Source organism: Saccostrea echinata, unplaced genomic scaffold, assembly GCF_033153115.1.
Source record: "Saccostrea echinata isolate AGI-Se365-2 ecotype Australia unplaced genomic scaffold, CSIRO_AGI_Sech_v1 ptg000027l, whole genome shotgun sequence".
NCBI lineage: Eukaryota > Metazoa > Mollusca > Bivalvia > Ostreida > Ostreidae > Saccostrea > Saccostrea echinata.
Window position 1 is genome coordinate 8,781,316 of NW_026889776.1, and position 21,915 is coordinate 8,803,230.

Genomic DNA, 21,915 nt, shown 5'->3' on the forward strand with positions numbered 1-21,915 from the left:
ATAAGTGTATATAGTGTAAACTATACTTTACGGTGAAAACAATTATTTACAAATGCAAGACATAGCTTATCTGATACAATTTCACGATTAATAAACTATGGTTAACAACTCTAAACTATAGTTAACAACTCTAAACTATGGTTAACAACTCTAAACTATAGTTAACAAAACTGATCTATACAATTTCACAATTAACAAACTATGGTTAACAACTCTAAATTATAGTTAAAGGGTTTTTACCACGTATCTATTTTTTTTTTAAATGAAACACTATTATATTCTTGAAACATATAATTATTGTTTAATTATGAAATAAGTTTGAAAACAGTCATAATTAGGCGATAAAACGCCCGTAATATATAGTTCTCGAAGTGAAAATTAGATAGGGGTCACGTAGTACTGAAACGTCATAGGTGTCAATGGTCAATTAGAACTCATAAGACTTATCGTAAGAAAAATGTATCAAATAGATTTTGACGTTAAATAATATGCACTACATAATAAGATCGGTGGAAATTTTGACATCGACGATATTCTTTTAGTTATAGACGTTCAATCTTTTATGTATAAACGTCTAGCAGAGAGAAATTACCAAGAATATATGCCGACAATAGGAGAGGACACCGAAGACGAAGCCGTTGACAACTTGGGACTTCCGACTAAATAGAACGAATAAGTCTTCGTAAATATTTATAAATATGAGAATTTTAAATTCAACTTCTTCATTGTTTTAATAAACTCTATATAAATATTCTATCTGTTCCAGTGAATATCATCTTCAACCTGTTCAACATGTTCAAGGCACCGTACGCCATTACGAAGTTCACAACATTCCTACTAGCATGTACTAGATTCTGTGCGATTTTAAAAATGCATGGTGCTTTTTTGGTGTTTGTTTTTTTTTAAAGGTACCATGTCCTTAAAATAGTTTATAGTACAGAAATAATCGGGCATAAACGATTGTTCTGAATGGAGACAAAGTCCTCGCGTTTGCAGAAAAAGGGCCCCCTTTCACTCCTCGACCAAGTGCAGGAAATGTGAAAAAAGTCTTCCTAAAACCTTTATTGTGCGCATTTGTGCATCCTGGAGCCACAAATTATACCTTTCTAGCTGTCAATTATTCAATTATCACTAATTTATTTACTAACAGGTTTAATAGACACAACAAATGAGCCGTTTTGTATACACAATAAGTACTTTGCTTGACCCGGATTGACACCTATGACGCCAGAGCAATGGCGCATAGCATCAGCGATCAAAATATTTATATTGAGAAATTCAAACTTTGAATCGCTGAAACATCAACAATATTAATTTTCTAGCAAAGATTTTTAAATATATGATTTTAATAAAATGTAAACTTTGTCATATCAAAAAATTTTGAGACGTGATAAAAACCCTTTAACAAAACTGATCTATACAATTTCACGAATAATAAACTATGATTAACAACTCTAAACTATAATCAACAACTCTAAACTAAAGTTAACAAAACTGATAAATACAATTTCTCGATTAATAAACTATGGTTAACTTTAAACTATAGTTAACAAATCTGATAATTACAATTTCTCGATTAATAAACTATTATAGTTAACAACTCTTAACTAAAGTTAACAAATTTTGATAAATACAATTTCTCGATTAATAAACTATGGTTAACAACTCTAAACTATTGTTAACAATCTAAACTATTGTTAACAACTCTAAACTATTGTTAACAACTCTAAACTATAGTGAACAAATCTGATAGAGTTTCACGTAAAACAGCTATTATTAACAACTCTTAACTATGATTAACGAATGCAATACTATAGCTGAAAATTTAGGATTTAGATTATCAACAAAAACAATCATTAACGTTTCTTCACAGGCAGATAAGACTGGTTTAACATTCCTCAACAAAAGTTTACAACTGTTAGAGAAAGTTTTACTTAAGAAATCCATGGATAACAAATCATTATTTATAGTATATGCTCCGTAACCTAGTCGATATAGTTTACAATAAATTTACCTAGTTTCTGTAAAACTATATATAGCTCTGATATTGGCGTGCCATACAATTGTATTGCAGCTGGCCTGAGTTCCTCCATTTTCTCGATCTCTCACAACAGAACGCGCAGGCAAAATGTCCCAGCCTTTGTGACCTTCCTCTGAAGGTCAAATCTCGAGCACCTGTCACCCCTTCTCCTATTGATGAACTCTCAGAGGAGACCAAATCCAGGCTTGTCAGTAAACTACGTAAAAAGGTAAAACATTCATAAACATGTTACTATTAACATCAGAAAAACATTTAAACAATTTTCAGAAAGTGGGTTTTTATTTCCAAACTGAGAATATCAGCGGCGTTGTTTTAACAGCGGATGAACAATGTTTGGTCATGAAATCACTGACTTGAGATTACATACGATAAAAGTAAAAATTATTCTTTTCAAAATAAATGTGTTTTTTAAATATTAAGGCCATTCCAAGTTTTTTCTATGTTTAGCGTCCACGTGCGCCTTGATTTTTGACACCCCATATCACAAAAAACAAACAAAATCATGAGTCCTCAAATTGAATATTCTGGTCAAAATCACTGAATTCTGTCAATTTCTCAATATATTTGTCTACAGTATATCATATTAGGAATATAGTAAGCATTGAATGCTTTGATTTTGCTTAAGAATGGAGTTTTTTTTAACGAGAAAAATAGATTAATGAAATCAAATCCTTTGAGTGACGTCATTTTTATGACTGTAAAGTCTGTGTATTATTTTTTGGTTTGTGTGTTTTTTGCGAATAGGTAGGTAAGTTTTTGAAAGATGGGTGGACGCTAAACAGAGAAAAAACTTGGAATGGCCTAACTCTAGTCTGCCTGAATTTTCAAAGCATATTTGTCAAACAGGTCTCAATGGTGAAAGACCGAGCTTCTTCAACAAAACAAGATGAAGACCCGTTGAAGACCACAGAGCTGAATGGCGATATTTCTTGTAGGGAAAACACAGAAGTCAAACCAGTGAGGGAGGAAGAAGTAAATCCGGATCGTAAGAGAATAGTGGCAAGTACGTTATATTTATAAGATAAAGGTTTCCTCATTAAGACTTTACCTTTACACACATTCACTCAAGGCACATTACTATTATTTATAAAATCAGCACTTTCTCACTTTTGATGTATTTTTCTGTCCTTCACACAAATCTATACTTCTTTTGCTAGATATGCGTCGTGTCACAAACTTAGTGAAGACGTCTTCGGGATTTCTCAATACTGTAAAACTTTTTATATCAGGTACATGCTGTGTGTATAAGTAACTATTATAAAACTTTATTTGCTTTCACTGTTGTCCTTTCTAGAAGAAATCAAGTCAGTTTTCTGTCAGTTGTAGTTGTGTGCATCGTTCTAGAGAATTATTTTTACAGGAAGGAGGTATACTTCCTAAAACTCGAATATTCTAACCGCGACTCAATCGTACCACGACTTCATCTTTACCCTGCCTAATGATAAATAATTTTTCTACATGTATGTTACCCAATATAGACATTTTACTAATTAAAAATCCAGATAAAAAATTTACAAAGATAACTTCCAATCGATGAGAGGCAAAAATAAAGCATTTGCATAAAAAGACAAAACAGTCTCAAAATCTACAAGTAGCAGATTCTTAATTGTTCCTAGACAAAATATATAAGCTTCCACAAATAAGGTTGAATGACATCATTCTTATTTTGTTTAAAAATGTAAATATATCGCATATTTTATTTTATTTTTTTTTAATCTAATTTTGTTAGTTTGTTTATTGTTTCTCCAAATAAGTAATTTCTCACTGCAAAGAACATCGATTTAATTGACCACAACAATACAATTTTGTTAGGTCATTTACTAGGCTTTGACAAAAATTTTCCAAATATCAATAAAACAATTATTCCTTCATTTTTTATTTCCATGCACTTGAATTTTATACTTTTACATGTTTTACAGGGAAACCATCATGAGCTCACGATCAAGGCGATGTACATGTATATTTGTTCATTTTTAGGCAGTAGTCGGTTAATCCTTATATATTTCCATTTCTAATTGTTTTCTCTGTGATAACTCTTTGAAAGTTAGGAGAGTTGATTTCTTGATCATTCTATTGTAATGTAAATTTCGCCAAGCGAAAGGTCAGGAGCTAAGAAGGCCTAATATGCATGTAAATCTCGTGCGGCTGTCTTTGTGTTTGACGTCAGTGGACGGGGACTATTGAACGTCAGTGGGCGGGGACTATTGAAATTGACATGTGAGATCTCGTGTAATTTAAATCTATTAGTCTACATTTTTAAAATCTAAATTTACAATTTTATTTCACAATGAAATGGAAATATAAGGAATCACTGTCTAGTTAGTAGAGTATGCCAGGGACATCAACGATAGTTGAAAACGTGGGATAATTTATGCATAACGGGCTTCGCCCGTTATGCAAATTATCCCATGTTTCCAACTATCGTTGATGCCCTGGCATACTCTACTAACTAGACAGTGATTCCTTAATTAATAATTTCTTTATATATATATATATATATATATATATATATATATATATATATATATATATATATATATATATATATATATATATATATATATATATATATACAATAAAACACGCTTATAACGAAGTGCCAGGGACTGGCGAATTTGCTTCGTTATAAACGTAATTCGTTATATCCGTTAGCTTCACAATATGTTTAAACTATTTATATATTCATTCACACATTTTACACTTATACCATCGCCTATTTTAACTTAAAATACTCTCTCTTCCTTTTTCTACCAGAATCTACACTGCTCTGTTTTTTGCCAAAAGATGATAACAACATACTTTGAATTGAAAGAGAGCATTTATTACACATGCCAATGAAGTAAAAAAACAACATAAATATACAGCAGTATTGTTTGATATAGAATATATGTTACACCTGTTACAAAGAAAAAATTAAAAACAACCCAAAAAGAACATACAATACAAGATGAAGTTCATATCTTAAATTTGCCCAAATTAATATCGAACAATCATGCATATACTGTAAATCACTTTTTATTCGCAAAACTTTGTTTTTGCCTAATTGTGCGAGATGGTCTGCTCGCGAACATTTCATTCAAGCATGTATATATATATATATATATATATATATATATATATATATATATATATATATATATATATATATATATATATATATATATATATATATTTTATAAGTATAAATTATATACAACAATACCCAAAATTCGTGAAAATTTCTCTCGCTTAAAAATACCAAATACCTATCTCGAGAAAAATAAGGTGTTGCGAAATTTTGGTGGTGAGTTTTTGTCTTCTTTATATTTTTATTTATAGCAAAAATTTTTCAGTTTGCAAACATTTGTCATAAACAAAACCTTAAAAAAGTTAAATGCGGTTTTCCAATCATTTTTAGGCAAGAGAAAATCAGAGCCAGACTTGAAGACGGCTGGTTTGGAAAATGGATTCACAGATAACGACACTAAAATCCAAAATACGTCATCACATACCTCTGACGTCATGTCTGAATCGTCCAATTCTTATACGGCGGAGAGCAATGCACAATATTCTGCTCCACCAAGTCCACCAAAACCTTGTAGATCCGCGCCTGTACTATCGTGCTGTGAAATACCTGGAACAGTCACCGATTCATCATGTAACTTCTAAAAACAATAATTCAAATTATAAATTACTTTCGAAAGAAAGGTGTTGTGTACTCCAACATTTTATCAAAATTTCCTTCAGCTTGAATGTTATAATTGTTAATTTTTCATATAATTGACGATGCATAAAGAAAACGGAAAAAAATACTTCGTATTTTGTGCCCGTGATGCTAAATGTAGTGTGAAATATTACAAATTAACTAAATATTTCCCCCCACGAAAATTTGTGCTTCCAAAGTAATTCAAAGTAGTCTTATAGGTATCTTTCATTAATTGGTACAAATTGACATTTTTTTCCACAAATATCATCATTTTAGCTTTACAGCATATCCCTAAGAATGAAAAACTGACATTTTCAATCACGGTAAAAGGTCGAAGCATAGATTTCCAGCCGCCGTGTAATGTCAATAACAACCCATTGATTCTTGATCCGCCCACCCACAGACTGAAGTTAGATTGGGTGTAAGTCTCTTTATGTAACTTCTTTTGGTTTTTGAAAGGTATGACATTGTGCAAGTCTCTTTATGTAGCTTCTTTAGGAAGGCTTTTAAAAAAAGTAAGATGAAATTGTAATCAGATATAGTCTGATTTGAACTCCTTTTTAATTTTTCTTATAGATATGGTTACCGTGGAAACGATTGTCGTAGTAACATTTTCGTTCTTGCATCAGATGAGATTGTGTACTTTATTTCCAACATCGCAGTGTTGTATAGCAGACAGACACACAAACAAAGACATTATCGTGAACACAACGAGGACATCAAATGGTAACTATGTCCTTGTCATAATTATATGACTCTTTGTAAAAAAAATTGTTCGCTACTGTTTAGGAAACTCAGGTGAATTGAAAATTATGTTGAAAAAATAATTCAGTGCAAATGATGTAATTTTGAATTTAAAGTTAGTTTAAAGAGCTTTTAATCTAAATGCTACTTTTAAATTATTTGACCTTAATTAGGTTTAATATAAGCCATTCAACATAAGAAAAATAATGCAATTAATTTAATCAAAAGAACGTCTAATTTTAAAATGCAAAATAGAATATGCGTAAAATAACAATTAAATGACTTCCGAATTTGATTCCTAGAAATCAAATAAAAGAGTGGGATTTATCTTAGTCTAATTGAGCATAAGTAAATAACTGTATTAATCTGACAGCAGTTAACTCAGAACTAGTTTATTTAGTAAGGAACTGAATAAAGTCTGCAAGCAGTTTATTTTGAACCAGTTTTTAGGTTAATTACTCATTTAATAAGTCTGTTCAGTAAATAACTATATGAATTAGCTGATATGAGCAATTCATTTAAAAGCAGTTGTAAGGTAAATAACTGAGTAAGTCTACAGTGAGCAGGTCATTTAGAAGCAGTTGTATGGTAAATAACTGAGTGAGTAAGTCTACAGTGAGCAGGTCATTTAGAAGCAGTTGTATGGTAAATAACTGAGTGAGTAAGTCTACAGTGAGCAGGTCATTTAGAAGCAGTTGTATGGTAAATAACTGAGTGAGTAAGTCTACAGTGAGCAGGTCATTTAGAAGCAGTTGTATGGTAAATAACTGAGTGAGTAAGTCTACAGTGAGTAGGTCATTTAGAAGCAGTTGTATGGTAAATAACTGAGTGAGTCTGCAGTAAGCAATTCATTTAAAAGCATTTAGTAAATAACAGAGTGAATTGACCTACAGAGAGCAGAACAAGTTTGGAGTAAAAAAAAATGGTATTGAATGAAAAAGCCTGGAAAATAGTATTAATTTTTGAAAATAATTAAACAACCCTGCAATGAGCTGTTTATTTAGAGACAGTTGTTAGGGTAAAAAAAACTAGTATTGAATGAATAAGCCTGAAAAATAATATTTTGGAAAATAATGAAATAAGCCTGCAATGAGCAGTTCATTTGAAACCAGTTGCTAGATAAATAACTGAATGAATTAGCCTGCAGTAAGCAGTTCATTGAGAAGGAGTTGTTAGGTCAATAACTGAATGAATAAGTCTGCAGTTAGCTGTTCTTTTAGATCAAGTTGTTAAGTGACTAAGTATGTAGATAATGAACAGTAGTCAAGCAAACAAATCCATAGAAACAATACAAATCGGGAGCAGAGCAAACATGGGCCCCTAAAAACATCAGAGGTGGGATCATTTGCCATGTATGGGTAAGCATTCCCTTTCGACGGGTCACATCCGCCATGGGCTCCTTGTCATCATCAGTCACAGGAAAAATAACTGAATGAATAAGCCTGCAGTGTGCAGTTTATTTAGAACCAGCTGTTATGTAAATACATGAACAAATAGGTCTACATTGAGCAGCTCACTTGGTAAAAAACTGAATGAATAGGCTAAGGTGAGCAGTTCATTTAAAACCAGCTGGGACAAGACATTAGAATTAAAAGTTCAGCTGCATGGAACAAGACATTAAAATTAAAAGTTCATTCCCTTTCCTTAAATCCAGGCTATAATATATGCTAGATCTTTCTAGTAGACATTATAAAAAATTGACTGAATTGATTTTCCTTTAACAGATTTTACTGCTTTTATTACTAAAGGTTACTTTCTTTCTTATACTTTTAATTATTCCATTTTAATAATTCTAATTGAATTTATGATCTCATTTTAGTTTGAATGTTCACTCGAACGGAAATACAGTGGCGACTGGACAGTTTACCAGCAAAACCAACCCTCAAAACCAGGTAAATCATCAACTATTTACCAGCAAAACCAACCTTCAAAATCAGATAAATCAACAATTAACCAGCAAAACCAATCCTTAAAATCACGTAATTCATCAGCAATTTATCAGCAAAACCAACCCTCAAAACCAGGTAAATTATCAATAATTAACCAGCATAACCAACCCTCAAAATCAAGTAAATCTTCAATAATTTACCAGCAATACAGTTTTAAGTACCTTTCAATGTGTTTGTGTTCAGACTTACATTTTGCATATTAGTTAGCAATTTCTTTTTCTAAGGATTAGTTTATTTAAAACATTTCAGTGCCTTTTAAAACAAAAGAGATTTATGCTGCCATTACACTTTTTGCAGGCTCACATCCGGGTATGGCGAGCTGACACATTGCAAACAATACACGTGATCGGTGCTGGGATGTATCAAAAGTCAGTGCTGGCAATGGCGTTCTCTGGGTCATCTGTAAGTCTCTTGTATTCCCTCGCAGCTTGAATAAATGGAATTCCACATAGAATTTGAATGCAAATTTTGGTAAATACTTTAAATTAAAAAAAAAATTATAGGACAAGGTAGACAAATCTATTGCAATCCGCTAGCGCTCATCCACATTTGTTACAATAAAGTCAATTAAAAAAATCACATGTATGTAGAAAAAAAATCTCTACCTGTTCTTTATTTAATAGACCTTAAGGGGGCCGACTGGGGTTTTCATTGCGCAATACTTCACGCAGCATAGTAAAATCAAGCATATTTACTCTGTTAAAGCAACTATTTTTACATAATTTATAAAAATTAACAAATTTGGGAAATCTCAGGTTAAAAAATCTAATTACATTTCTAAATTTTTTAAACGATTTTTCAAATGATGGGTAGATAGACGTCGTAATAGTGTGTTTTTGACGTTATGAATAACCGAAGTTCTTTAAGCGGGGTCATTAATTATGTCATTAAAAAAAAGTATAAAATAGATGCTCTTGAAATTTTAAACACAGGAAATTGAGAATCTCGCTATCATTAGTAGTATTTTTTATGTAAATTTGTGGTATCTGAAAAGTTTTGTTGTACTCCATGAATTTTGACATTTTTAGATGCCCCCTCTGGAAACCAGACGATAGAATTTTCTGTTTCTTGCATAAAATGTACAATATAGTATTAACCATCAAATGATATAATATGAGCAAAAAGTCTATAGTAGCATTTGTATAATTTGCTCCGAAGTGCAAAAAAATGGTATTTTCCTATATAATCCTATTGTAAATGTACTTGTATTTTGAAATGGTCCCTAAAAAATAACCAGATGGTAGATTTTCACTAAACTTTGCATGTATACTGAAGTCAATGTAAGGTATATATGGTATAAAATTAAAGAGTTTCTCTATAGTAGTTTTCACACAATAAAACCCCAGTCGATTCCCTTAAGCGTGTACAAAATTTAACATGTGAATTACATATTTTGTGAAAAAAGATTATTAAAAGTCTTAAATCTACTTATTATACGCACATAACAGGACCTCTTAGTGGCCGTGGACGACAGTCCAGAGAAACGCCTGACCCTCTGGGACGTCAGCTCAGGGGAACTCAAAGGGGACACCGTGGTAAGTATTGGTATTGGCACAAACAAAAATTATAAAGAGGATTGATCGCTTATGAACTATTTGATGAAGTTCAGGGATTTTATTTGTTCTATGTGTTTTGTGTCCTGTATGTTGCCGAAAGACAATAATGCAATTAATTAATCATAGTGACCTTTTTTTCGTTGCCAAACCCTTTTTCATGACCTTAAGCCTCACCTTGCCCAAGCATCTAAAACATGAAAATGAATAGCTGTAAAATGAAAAAAAAGTAGGTCACAGTGACCTTCTTTTGGGCCAAGATATCAGAGGTCTTAAAGTGCATCAACTGCCAACACAATTATTAGTGTTTTAACAAAATGTCAATTTAAGTCAACTTTGAAGTGACCTTGAGACCACGCCCTTTGCCCTAGGATGATGCCTTGAACATATTTAATCTGCAATATATCTTTATTCTGATGTGTAAGTTTGGTGTTAATCTGCCAAGTGGTTCTTGAGAAGATTTTTTAGCAACCACTTTCTTGTTCTTATTTTCCTAATTATCTCCCCTTGTTTAGGGTCACTTTCCTATTTTTAATATAAACAAAAGGCCAAGAATACCCTGTGGCAAATTTGACAAAATTAGCCAAGGGGTTCTTGAGATGTTCCAGAAAGTTGGCACGAACCACAAAATGACCATAGTATTAGCTCTTTGTGACTTCGGCTCAGAATAGCTAATGTCTATATTTATTTAGTTTATTATGAAGATTATAATTGCTCTTTTTTTAAATTGAAGGTAAATACAGAGGTAATATGTGATCTACAGTTTAACACAAAATACCCGGATGTTTTAGTCCTTTCCGGTAAAGAACATCTGACCTGGTGGAAGATTTACTCACATTCGCGGATGATTCAACCTTTGGCAAAGCCGGACTACGAAGTATGGGATACTATCAATGTACAAAACTCAAACAAGAAAAATTTTTAAAAAAAATGTCTTCTCTTTTCTTCGTTTGTATTATGTGCCTGTATTTAAGATTGTCAAAAATTCGCTACAGCTAAAGTCCTTTAAAATTATCAAAGTGAACTTAAGGTTCTGGTAAAATGATTGATGGTTCTAGTGGGAAAAAAATTGATGGATGATGATCGAAAGGTAACAGGAAACTTTAGTATACTTTAAATGCAGTAATACAAAATAACTTAAGTGCACATTCATTCTGTGTTTATTGCAGAATTTTCTGAAGGCTAAGTATGTGATATGTCTGACTCACAATGACAGAGGAGACTTACTGACCGGGGACTCTAATGGAACCGTGTATGTATGGGGGGATGGAGGAAACAAAATCACCAACTTCATCAAACACGCCCATGACGTAAGTCCCGCCTACTTCCACGATTACGCACGTACTCTTTTTATAGTTTAAATATATATGTGTCAAAAACTTAATACTTTATGCATAATTAATATGCACAATAAATATTAACAGCAAAAGTGGAAAATTTATGCTTCGGAGAGCATTGACTATAAACGGAAGGAAAAAACTAAAAAAATATTTGCATTCGGAATGAATTCTTTTGAAAACAATGAATTGGAGTCGATCAGTGTTCCATTGGACAAGCTATACCCTATACCTGCTCCTATTCTTAATTGAAGACCTTTAACATTAAATCCTAAATACATGTGCATGTATCAGAGCAAAATACTTTAATTTACTGTTTATATAGTCAAAGGTCTTCCTAAAAAGAGATTATAATTCAAGTCTTGCACATAAAAACTTTTATCCTTCCATTGTAGGGTCCCGTGTTTACAGTCCTATGTATGCGATCCTACATTGTGACGGGGGGTAGGGATGGGTTTATTTACTGCTGGCAGTACAATAAAAACATGGAGAAGGACGGCGAGCTACAGGTACAAACATGAGGATATTGTCTTAATTTTCCTGCTGCAGCTAACATCATCTTAAATCTCTTGAATTAATTCGAGATGTAAAATACTATGTGAAATCTTTTTGGCAAGCTAATAAATGAGATTAATGGGCTTATAGAAATAAACCATATAAATGATATGATAAATAAAGTAAATATCAGGATGGATTGGTGAATCAGAACAAGTGACAAGATTTGTAATAAAATGTTGTTCGTTGTTTGTTTTTGTCATATCGTTCCATCAATACAACTGAGAAGTATTTTTTTTATCTTTTAACACTTAGCTGCCTAAGTCAGAGGGTGGAGTCAGGCTCTTGGTTCTCCATGGTGACGTGATTATCATTGGTACTACAGTTAACTCAATGCTGTCAATCACTTCATCCAAGAAACAAGCTCCACTTAAAAATGTGACTCTTGATCAAGTTCCCATGACGCAGGTATGACGCCCGGTAGTAACATGAAAGATATGAAATTCATTTTTGATATAATTATCATTAGTGAATAATTTAACCTTTTAATAAAATATCATATTGTGTTATTTTTAATCATTACACAAAATTATTAGCAAACCAAAATGAACACAGTTTTCCATCATAAGTTGATGACAAAGCTATCCATAAAATGGTTTTATTGTTAATGAATGGTGGCTGATTAAGTTCTATTAATATCATTGATGCATTTGCTATGTTATATCATTGGTGGATTTTATTTCATTGGTGCTCTCTACAATACCGTGTTCTAACTCTAAATACGATATTGTAAATAATTTTTTGGGATGTCAACGAATAGTCGACTATTCGACTATCAGTCGAATGGACCGACGATCGAATAATGAAACGACATTCGAATATTATTATAATTAAATAAGTGCAATAAAAGAGTGATGACAAGATGGAATTCTCATCACAAAATTGAGAAACTGTCTTTCCTCAAAGACAGTCGATAAGATAATTTTCCTCAACATTTCCTTTCCATGCGCGTATAGAAAGTACAGTCATTGTAAGTGTTGCACTATTGCGACAATTATCTAATAACAACTGTGTTGTTTTTGGTGATAAATTACCCACCAATATACTGGGCTTTGTTTGTAAAGTTATTAACTGGACTTGATCTTATTCCATGTATCAATTATCGTTTGTTATTTTTAGATTGCTCAAATGCAAGGAACATAGCTGTGACATTTTTTGATTCTTCGATAATTATTAAAACAATTCGCTTACATTTTAAACTGTATAAGGCCATTTTGATAGCAGGAGTAATCAATTATTGAATAAGCGGTATCTAACTGTTTAACAATTTCACAGGCATCTGACGTGTGGATAGTGTCAGATCTCCCCCCCCCCCCCACCTCCCCAATTTTATTACATAATGAGCTTTAAAAAATATCGGCTGGCAAATTTAATTGTTACTAAAAAACTGACTTCGTGTACAGACCGATTTATGAATTCAATTGACAGGGTAATCATACATACTGGAGAATAAGGTTTCTAAATTTATTTCATATAATCATGCTATCCACGAGTTACGTTGCATTCATTTTGATGTTACTTTTTTATATAGACTTAAGTAAAAGGGTTTTAATTTAGTTATAAATACGACATGTATCAGTGAAGTTTCAAATAAAATTTTATTTTCAGAAAATGTTCCGAATATTCGCCTATCGTTCGAATAAGGCAATCAAATAATCGACTAAGGAAAATAAATATTTTGACATCCCTAATAATTTTATCTCATGTTCAGTAGCTCTCAAATGTGGTTACATGTATTTGTTTACTACAATATTTGAATTTGAAAATCAGATAACAGCAAATTTAAATCGATTTTCAATAAAATAACTAAGCTATAGTCATTTGTTAAATTATTTATTATAGAATAATTAAAGGTGCCAAAATATATTACATCATAACCACATTAATACTACATTGTACTTTATTAATACAATGAAATTTGAGGATAACGAACAGTAATCAAGCTCAAAAGTTCAAACGAATAATACAAATTTGGAGCAGGGCAACATGGACCCCTAAAACATCAGAGGTGGGATCAGGTGCCATGGAGGAGTAAGTATCTCCTGTCGGCCGTCACACCCGCAGTGGCTCCTTGTCACTGTTCGGACAAACGGAAAAATAAGTAGACAATTAACTGTGAAAACAATTGCCTAACAAGTCATTCGACATTAACAATTACGATAGAGGGCATTTGCTAACAAGATACAAAGTATCGACACAGACTTTGCCAAATGTTGACTTAAACGGGGACTTTTGATATCCTTGTATCATCAACTTATTTGTCAATAGCTTGCCTCGTTTTAGAAATTGTTCGTACGTAGAGCATGCTCTTGCGAATCGAATCAACTGGAAAAACATAAACACCATATGTAGGTATTAATGGTACTTAAATAAGGAAAGTTGACGATAGAAAAGTTGAAATCATCATGTTTATCATATGGTTTTGTTGTTAAGTTGCCATTAATGTGTTTTATAGTAAAATATCTAAATATGAAACATGTATCAGACTCTATGGTGTCTTTTAGGAGTTCAAAGGGATACATTGAACCAACGTAGGAATGAAAAGTGAATACATGCATTATTTGATAAAACGTCGACAATATATTTAAATATCGAATTGTAGGTCATAGCAAGAAACTCCTTCTTCTCGTGAAGAAATTTTTGAATACTGCTTCTTACAAGAATACCCATCACCAGTACAAAAATAGCCATTACTAGAACAAGATGCAAATAAATATCACGGAATTTTGTGTGTTACCTTTTCCTAGGGTCACTTCAGTGAGGTGCGGGGTCTGGCTCTGGTATCCCGGAAGGAGACTATGGGGAGTATAGTAACAGCCGGAACTGACGGTATTCTGTGCTGGTTCAATCCACACGGCAGGGACCCAGTGTGTAAACTGGCACTGAAGGTCTGTATCAGTTACCAGTTACATGTAAAACTTGTCAACGTAGACATATATATAAAGTAAAATGTGTCACACTAGATATAACCAGTGGATCAGGAAGATTTTGCCCGATTAGATTTTCTTTACTTTTGATATGATATATGGGAGGACGTTAGAGACTGCTGGAGAAGAAAATAGTTCTGTTGCAATTTGTTCCGGGTAGAACACTAGATTGATTGGACTAAAATACAAGTTAATCTGTTCAAAATAAAATTGGCTTATAATTGTATGATTATATGACCAAACTAATTCTCCTATTCCCACGCTAAACTTCTTATAATGACTAGGTGCTGCAGTTTACGGCGTTGCATACAGATATAAGACTTGACCCAATATTCGAAAACTAATTTTACATTCAAATATTTGCCGTATACTATATTCATTTGCGAATTTTTGAATATCGGTTTCGACTCTAGTTGACAGTAAATTTAGAGTTTCAGTTTACAGTTTATAAGCTTCTTTAATAGGGTTTATTACAGATGAATTTCACAATTGCCCTTAATTTCCATAAAGGGTAGAAATAACGTCCTCGTCTTAACATGTTAAAAATTTTTTTTTCCGAATTTATCTTTTAATGCTTGATGTTAAGACTGATGAAAGGACTTATTTTCCCCTTTTAGGGTATACAGTTTCTGTGTGTTGATGCGCTTCCTTTGGGAAAACACTTAGCTTTGGGAACTAGAGATGGACAGTAAGATAATTATCACTGAATGTATTACAGTCTTACAACCATCAGCATAATGCATTTACAAATATATATATATATATATATATATATATATATATATATATATATATATATATATATATATATATATATATATATATATATATATATATTCTTTGTATTTTAAGTGTGATCGTCCTTGACATAGATGGTGTCTCCAGCACAGAGTCTTTTCATCAGAAACTCTGTAAGGACAAAATAACTACAATTAAATTCTCGCCTGGTAAGTAGTGAAGAGTTTCATAATCATTCAAGCAAAGTGGAGTCGAATTTCATCCAATCTCTCCTATAAGTGTATTGAAAATATATTACACATTACAAGAGAGCATACTAAATTATGTACAATGTTTTTAAGTTATGCCAATCATCGTTTAGAATTTTTTGTCTTTCACTCTCTACCAAGAGGCTCTAGAAACTTCTACAAATTTCTAACTTCTAACGCGATTTTTTTTTCAACCTTATGCAACTTAACATTGAAATGTATACGTCAAGAGTGCATTAAGAAGCTCTCTACCAAGAGGCTCTAGAAACTTCTAGAAATTTCAAACTTCTATCGGGAATTTTTTTTCAACCTTATGCAACTTAACCTTGAAATGAATACGTCAGTTCGAGCTCAGCAGTGTTGTTCACCTCAGATTGCAGGTACTCTATTCATTTTCAGATGGATCGTTCTTAGCTGCCGGGTCAGTAGACTGCTGTGTCTACGTTTGTTGTCTTACCAATAAGGAAGACGGCTCAAAGAGCTGGGAATTCACAGGGAAATTTAAGGTAAGCTTACCATACATTATCACCATCTTCTTGTTTGCTGCAAAATTAATAAATAAATAAATAGATAAATAAATGGTCTAATATATAAAAATGGTTTTGTGTAAATCCATTTCTCTACTAAACACATATACACTTAAAGAAACTTCTAAGTGTTCACTTTAAGAAATGTTTTTATTTAAAAATTACATGATAGAATGGTATGATATTTTCAAATTATTATAACCAATGAGTCTTCTTAAAAATTGTCGATCAAAAATCAAATATCACCGACGAAAATCAATGTCCCGTGACGAAGCTAAAAAAACATCAAATCAGTACTATTTTGTGGCACGTATTTTGTGACCATTATCGATCCTTAACAACTGGTTTACTTAAAAAACACAAAACCAGGGCAAAATGACCATTGAGGGAGGAGGGAGAGCCGTTGAAATGTTGGTATCCGGATCATCCTTATGACAAATTACACTCACTTTTATTTTAGTGTTTAATTGTCCTTGATATTAACTTTAAAAATTAACAAGCAGTATAAAAAACCAATTAAACACATTTTTCTATAGGTTCCGCGTCATTTTCATTGACAACTTACAACAATTTGAAGCTTTGGAGAAAATTTAACCAAACCGGAAGTGATCTTGATCTTCGTCAGAGGCCAATGTTTCGCGTCAGAACCAGGTTAAAAAATTGTTGCATGGTCCTGAACCACTTTAGAAACAGATTTAAATCAGCAACTTCAATGGCAAGAAAATGGCAACAAAATGGTGCTCATTGCAATTCAACATCATCTCAAACACTCTAAATCCTCCTTAAAGAGGTACACTGACGTGCGAGACGCCCAAGGCGGTTTTAGTGTTGACCATAATGCATCTATGTGATGTTCTTGCCTGCCAAATCACCGGATCTGACTCCCATTAAACACATTTAGGATTTTTAATAGGAATGTCAACCCCCCCTCCCCCCTCCACGCAATATCAACGATTTAGAAAGATATTGCAGGTGTGTCGGCAGATAAGTCAACCCTTTATTCATAGGTACATTGTACCCACGAGGAAACGATGTCTTGCAGTAATTGGAGCGAGAGGTGGACTTACTCTAAACTGATTATTTTATGTGAATTTTCATTTTGAGGGTACACCATGTCATTAACACTTTGCTTTAAAGTCTGACAAGATACTTACATAAAATTGACGCAACATCGAACTGAAATATGCATCATTAAATATAAATTAAAGAAATTACTTTTTGGATGCATTTGTTCTTTATAACTTAAAAAAATGTTAGGTGAACACTTGGAAGTTTGGTTCAGTGTACATGTATTGAATAAAAAAATTGTGTCCTTCTACAGATCAGTAGCATTTTTATAGATAAAAAATTGCATTTAATAAAATGCTGTCAAACCCCTGTTTTTTTCTTCTCGTTATTTAGGATCACACAGGGCCAGTACAGTCCTTTGATTGGTCTTCTGAGCCACAGGATTCTGATTACTTAATAAAGAGCTGTACTTCAGTACCAGAGCAATTTGTCTGTAAGTAGCTTGCCTATATCCAGGGCTGAAAAGGCATACCAACGAAAAGAATGGAAGAAAAGCATTATCTGCAGTTTGATCCTATATATATAGTGACAATAAAAGAAGATTGATTGATTGATTATTGTTGTTTTACGCCGAGTCAGCAATATTTCAGCCATATTTCGGCGGTATGAATTAAATACTGTATGAACGGTTTTGAGAGTTTTTGGGTTTCTCTGGCGGCCCCCAATGAGCCTACTCTTTTTCGAAAACCAGAGAAACGATCTTTAGCGTGCCACGGGGGTTGTAATCCTTGACACGGGGCACCGTTTTACGTCCCATCCGACGGACTTCAATAAAAGAAGAGTATTTGATCTAGATCTAAAGATGTGAAATGTTGACAAAAGAATGTGTGAAAAAATTTTGTCTGAAGGTCCAACAAATATTTCTCATACTCTGTCAATAACTGTTTTGTTACATCCTCCACTTGCACCTGACATAAAGCTATTGCAATGCACGAATAATATCAACACATTTTATTCAATTAAACTTTAAAGAAAGTCATTTGACTATTATTTCAGAGCCTCAGAAAATGTTAGACTGATACAAATAGTTCTAAGACTGTTACATAGAACTTGTTGAACAATATACTTCCTTGTTCTTTTAAAAATCTCATCTGTTGATGTGCAGACAAAAAAGAACATCATCATTATTTGGAAGGGTACATGTGATTCGTGTATATTCACTTCCGTGCCAGCAGACCCAGATGTGAATTTCCTATGTGTGACATAAGCTGGTATTGACGTTAATATTGGACTGATATGTTTCACAACCAGTCCAATATCAAAATTGTTGGGCTGCTCCTCCTCAAAATTTGAATTATTGGACTTTTTATCTTTGGCATTTTTTGAGTAAAATGTATTTTAAAAAAGCATATTGAAACTTGTAAAACTCGAGACAGGCAAACTCCTCAGCTCGCAAATTTAAGAATACATATACTTACCTCCTTAACAATAATTGTATCCGGCTCTTCTTTGTCAGCCATATATCTTTTTTCAGTAATTCATCCAAGTATATCTTATCATTAAAAAGAGAAAGCATAAGGAATTATAAAGCATGGAAACGTATTCGATTTCTTAAGACCTCCAATGGGTCAAATACTTTCAGGGAATGCTACAAACTTTTGTCAAAAAGACAAGGATTTAGACACAATGTCAATACAATGGGAAACAGAGACGTGTGCGGTGGACGTCAGTATGTGTGGACTGTGGAGCTCTAAACAGGCCAGGAACAATGACGTTCACTGTGTAGCTGTTAACTCACAGAACAAGCTGGTGGCCATGGGCAACTCCAGTGGACAAATCAGTCTATTCAGATATCCATGCTTCAAACAGGGAGTATGTTGATTTCTTTATGTGATTTAAGAAGTAAATTCTCATGATAATAACAAGCAGGAATATACAAATTTATCTTGGTGTGGTAAAAAACATATGATGAACATAGAAAAGATCTCATGATTTCTAATCCTCATTAAGCTTTATTTTCTAGAGTTATCCAAGTGTTTATATATACACTTTCTTACATATTATTGAAAAAGGAAAATAGTGCAATTGACATTTTATCGTAAAATACGAAAATTACTTAGAGAAAAAAAAATCATGGATTTTACAACAAAAAAATACAAAAAAAACTATATAAAGCTAACACCTGTGTATTGGTCTTGTTATTTTGCAGGCTTACTGTCATACTTACAAAGGTCACGGTGGTGTGAGAAATCTAGTATTTAGCGAGGATGGCCAGTTCCTGTTTTCTGTTGGTGGTCGGGATTTGGCAATCTTGCAATGGGAAGTGACATAGGGAACCTCTCTTACAGTAGAAAGTGACATTGGGAACATCTGTTACAATGGGAAGTGACAATGGGAACCATTCTAACTGTAGGAAGTTCATTTTGTACAATGGGAAGTGATATGGGGATTATTTTTCTTACAGTGGGAAGTGACATAGGGAACATTTCTTGCAAGTGGAAGTGACCTAGGGAACCTTTTTCGCTATAGGAATGACATTCATATTTTTTTCAATGGGAAGTATCATAGGGAGTCTATCTTAGTATTGGAAGTGACAGGTCTAGGGAACCTTTTTACTATGGAAAGTGACATAAAGAACCTTTCTTTCGATTGGAGGTGGAAAAAACCCTTTCTTATGATGGAAAGTGAATACAGGAACCTTTTTTACTAAAAGGACATCCTGAATCTCTTTTAAAATGAGAAGTGACACGGGAAACCTCTCTTACAATGAGAAGTGAAATTTTGTACAATTTTGTACAATTGGAAATGACACAGGAAACTTTTCTTAAAATGGGACGTGACATAGAGAATCTTTCTTAATATGGGAAGGGATAGAGGGAACCACTCTTAAAGTGAAACTGAAAAAGAGAACCTTCCTTATAATTTGAAAATAAGACTCCTTTCCTTTGATGGGAAGTGAAACTGGGAACCTCTTTAACTCAGTTATTGATTACTATAGGAACATAGTGAACCTCTCTTAAAATGTGAAGTGAAACAGGGGACCTCTCTTATAATACAGTGACGTTTTATATACTAAGTAATCAGAAATGAAAAAGGAGAAAATGACACAGGAAATCTTTCTTAAAAATCTAAAGAGTCATAGGGAACCTTCATTAGACCCTGTTAAGATAGAGAATTTAATGTGAATAAGCTTAATTCAAATTAATTGTGCATCAAATTACTTAGCATTAACAGTGTGTGAATGCTAAGCAAACCTAATTTTAACTAAACTTTTACCCATGCTTAATAGAAAAATTATGTCACATACAATATGTTGGTGGTCAGGTACAAGTACTCTGTATGCTATTTTTGAGTGAAAAACAAATGAAAATTAATTTTACCTCAGTCAGATGTATATCTGCTCTGCATAAGGCGACTTATTTTTAAATGCAACATAGCAGCCTTACCGTAGGAATAAAATTTTAAAAATGTTAATTCATTTCGCATTATTTATTATGTAAGTGAAATTTGATTGGCATAAATTTACTTCACATTTATATACTACAAATCAATTATTTCATGCATATTCCTGGGAACAGGGCATTACAATAGGAAGTGACACAGGGAATCTTTCTTACAACATGAAGTGGCATAGGGAATCTATCTTACAATAAGTCTTGAATTAGGGAATCTTTCTTACAATAAGAATAGACAAAGGGAACCTTTCTTACAATAGGAAGTGACATAGGGAATTTTCTTACAATAAGAATTGAGATAGGGTACCTTTCTTACAATGAGAAGTTATGTAAGGAACCTTTCTTACAATGGGAAGTGACAAAGGGGAACCTTTGTAAAATTAACAATCGACATAGGAACCTTTCTTACAATTAGAATAGATGTAAGGAACCTTTCTTACAATGGGAACTTTTCTTGCAATAAGATTTGAGGTATGGAACTTTTCTTATAATGGGAAGTGACATATGGAACTTTTCTAACAATGAGAAGTTACTTAGGAAACCTTTCTTACAATAAGAATTAATGTAGGGAACCTTTCTAACAATAAGAATTGATGTAAAGAACATTTCTTACAAAGAAATTGAGGTATGGAATCTTTCTTACGATAAAAATTGAGGTATGGAACTTTTCTTACAGTTAGAATTGATGCAGGGAACCTTATTTTATAATAATAATTATTATACAATAAGAATTGAAGTAGGGATCATTTCTTACAATGGGAAGTGAGGTAGGGAACCTTTCTTGTTATAAGATTTGAGGTAGCGAATGTTTCTTACAATTGGAAGTGAGGTAGAGAAACTTTCTTACAATAGAAAGTGCCATAGGGAAAATAAGTTAAAGCTCATAAGACATACTATCTTGAAAAGATTGAAGAAAATGTAATACTGTTAGAGTTCTTGTCATTGTTTAGGATGTTACTTACTGTTGTTACTTGAAATATGATATTATTTTGTGAACACAATACTCTATTAAATACCATTGTTTTATTGTTAGTTGAAGAAGTTACTCAATAAAACCTTTTAAAAATGTTTTCACTTAAAAAAATAATTGTTGAAACATCCATGAAAGTATGACACATACATGTACATTTTTTTTTATTTAACATTTA

At 32.6% G+C, this 21,915-nt stretch overlaps 1 protein-coding gene across 1 annotated transcript in view; it reads left to right on the forward strand.

Moving 5' to 3' along the window:
- Positions 1 to 21,837, forward strand: part of LOC133193164 (echinoderm microtubule-associated protein-like 1) — a 43,203-nt gene extending 21,366 nt beyond the window's left edge. Inside the window, exons 8-27 of the mRNA XM_061329134.1 lie at positions 2,075 to 2,249; positions 2,888 to 3,044; positions 3,199 to 3,270; positions 5,439 to 5,678; positions 6,003 to 6,147; positions 6,303 to 6,452; positions 8,290 to 8,362; positions 8,717 to 8,821; positions 9,868 to 9,954; positions 10,706 to 10,849; positions 11,142 to 11,282; positions 11,705 to 11,818; positions 12,120 to 12,272; positions 14,612 to 14,752; positions 15,409 to 15,479; positions 15,644 to 15,738; positions 16,177 to 16,283; positions 17,706 to 17,805; positions 18,955 to 19,184; positions 19,522 to 21,837. Coding sequence (XP_061185118.1) covers positions 2,075 to 2,249; positions 2,888 to 3,044; positions 3,199 to 3,270; positions 5,439 to 5,678; positions 6,003 to 6,147; positions 6,303 to 6,452; positions 8,290 to 8,362; positions 8,717 to 8,821; positions 9,868 to 9,954; positions 10,706 to 10,849; positions 11,142 to 11,282; positions 11,705 to 11,818; positions 12,120 to 12,272; positions 14,612 to 14,752; positions 15,409 to 15,479; positions 15,644 to 15,738; positions 16,177 to 16,283; positions 17,706 to 17,805; positions 18,955 to 19,184; positions 19,522 to 19,644 — 2,623 coding nt within the window. The 3' untranslated portion in view covers positions 19,645 to 21,837. The remainder of the gene's footprint in view (positions 1 to 2,074; positions 2,250 to 2,887; positions 3,045 to 3,198; positions 3,271 to 5,438; positions 5,679 to 6,002; positions 6,148 to 6,302; positions 6,453 to 8,289; positions 8,363 to 8,716; positions 8,822 to 9,867; positions 9,955 to 10,705; positions 10,850 to 11,141; positions 11,283 to 11,704; positions 11,819 to 12,119; positions 12,273 to 14,611; positions 14,753 to 15,408; positions 15,480 to 15,643; positions 15,739 to 16,176; positions 16,284 to 17,705; positions 17,806 to 18,954; positions 19,185 to 19,521) is intronic.
- Positions 21,838 to 21,915: the final 78 nt, after the last annotated feature.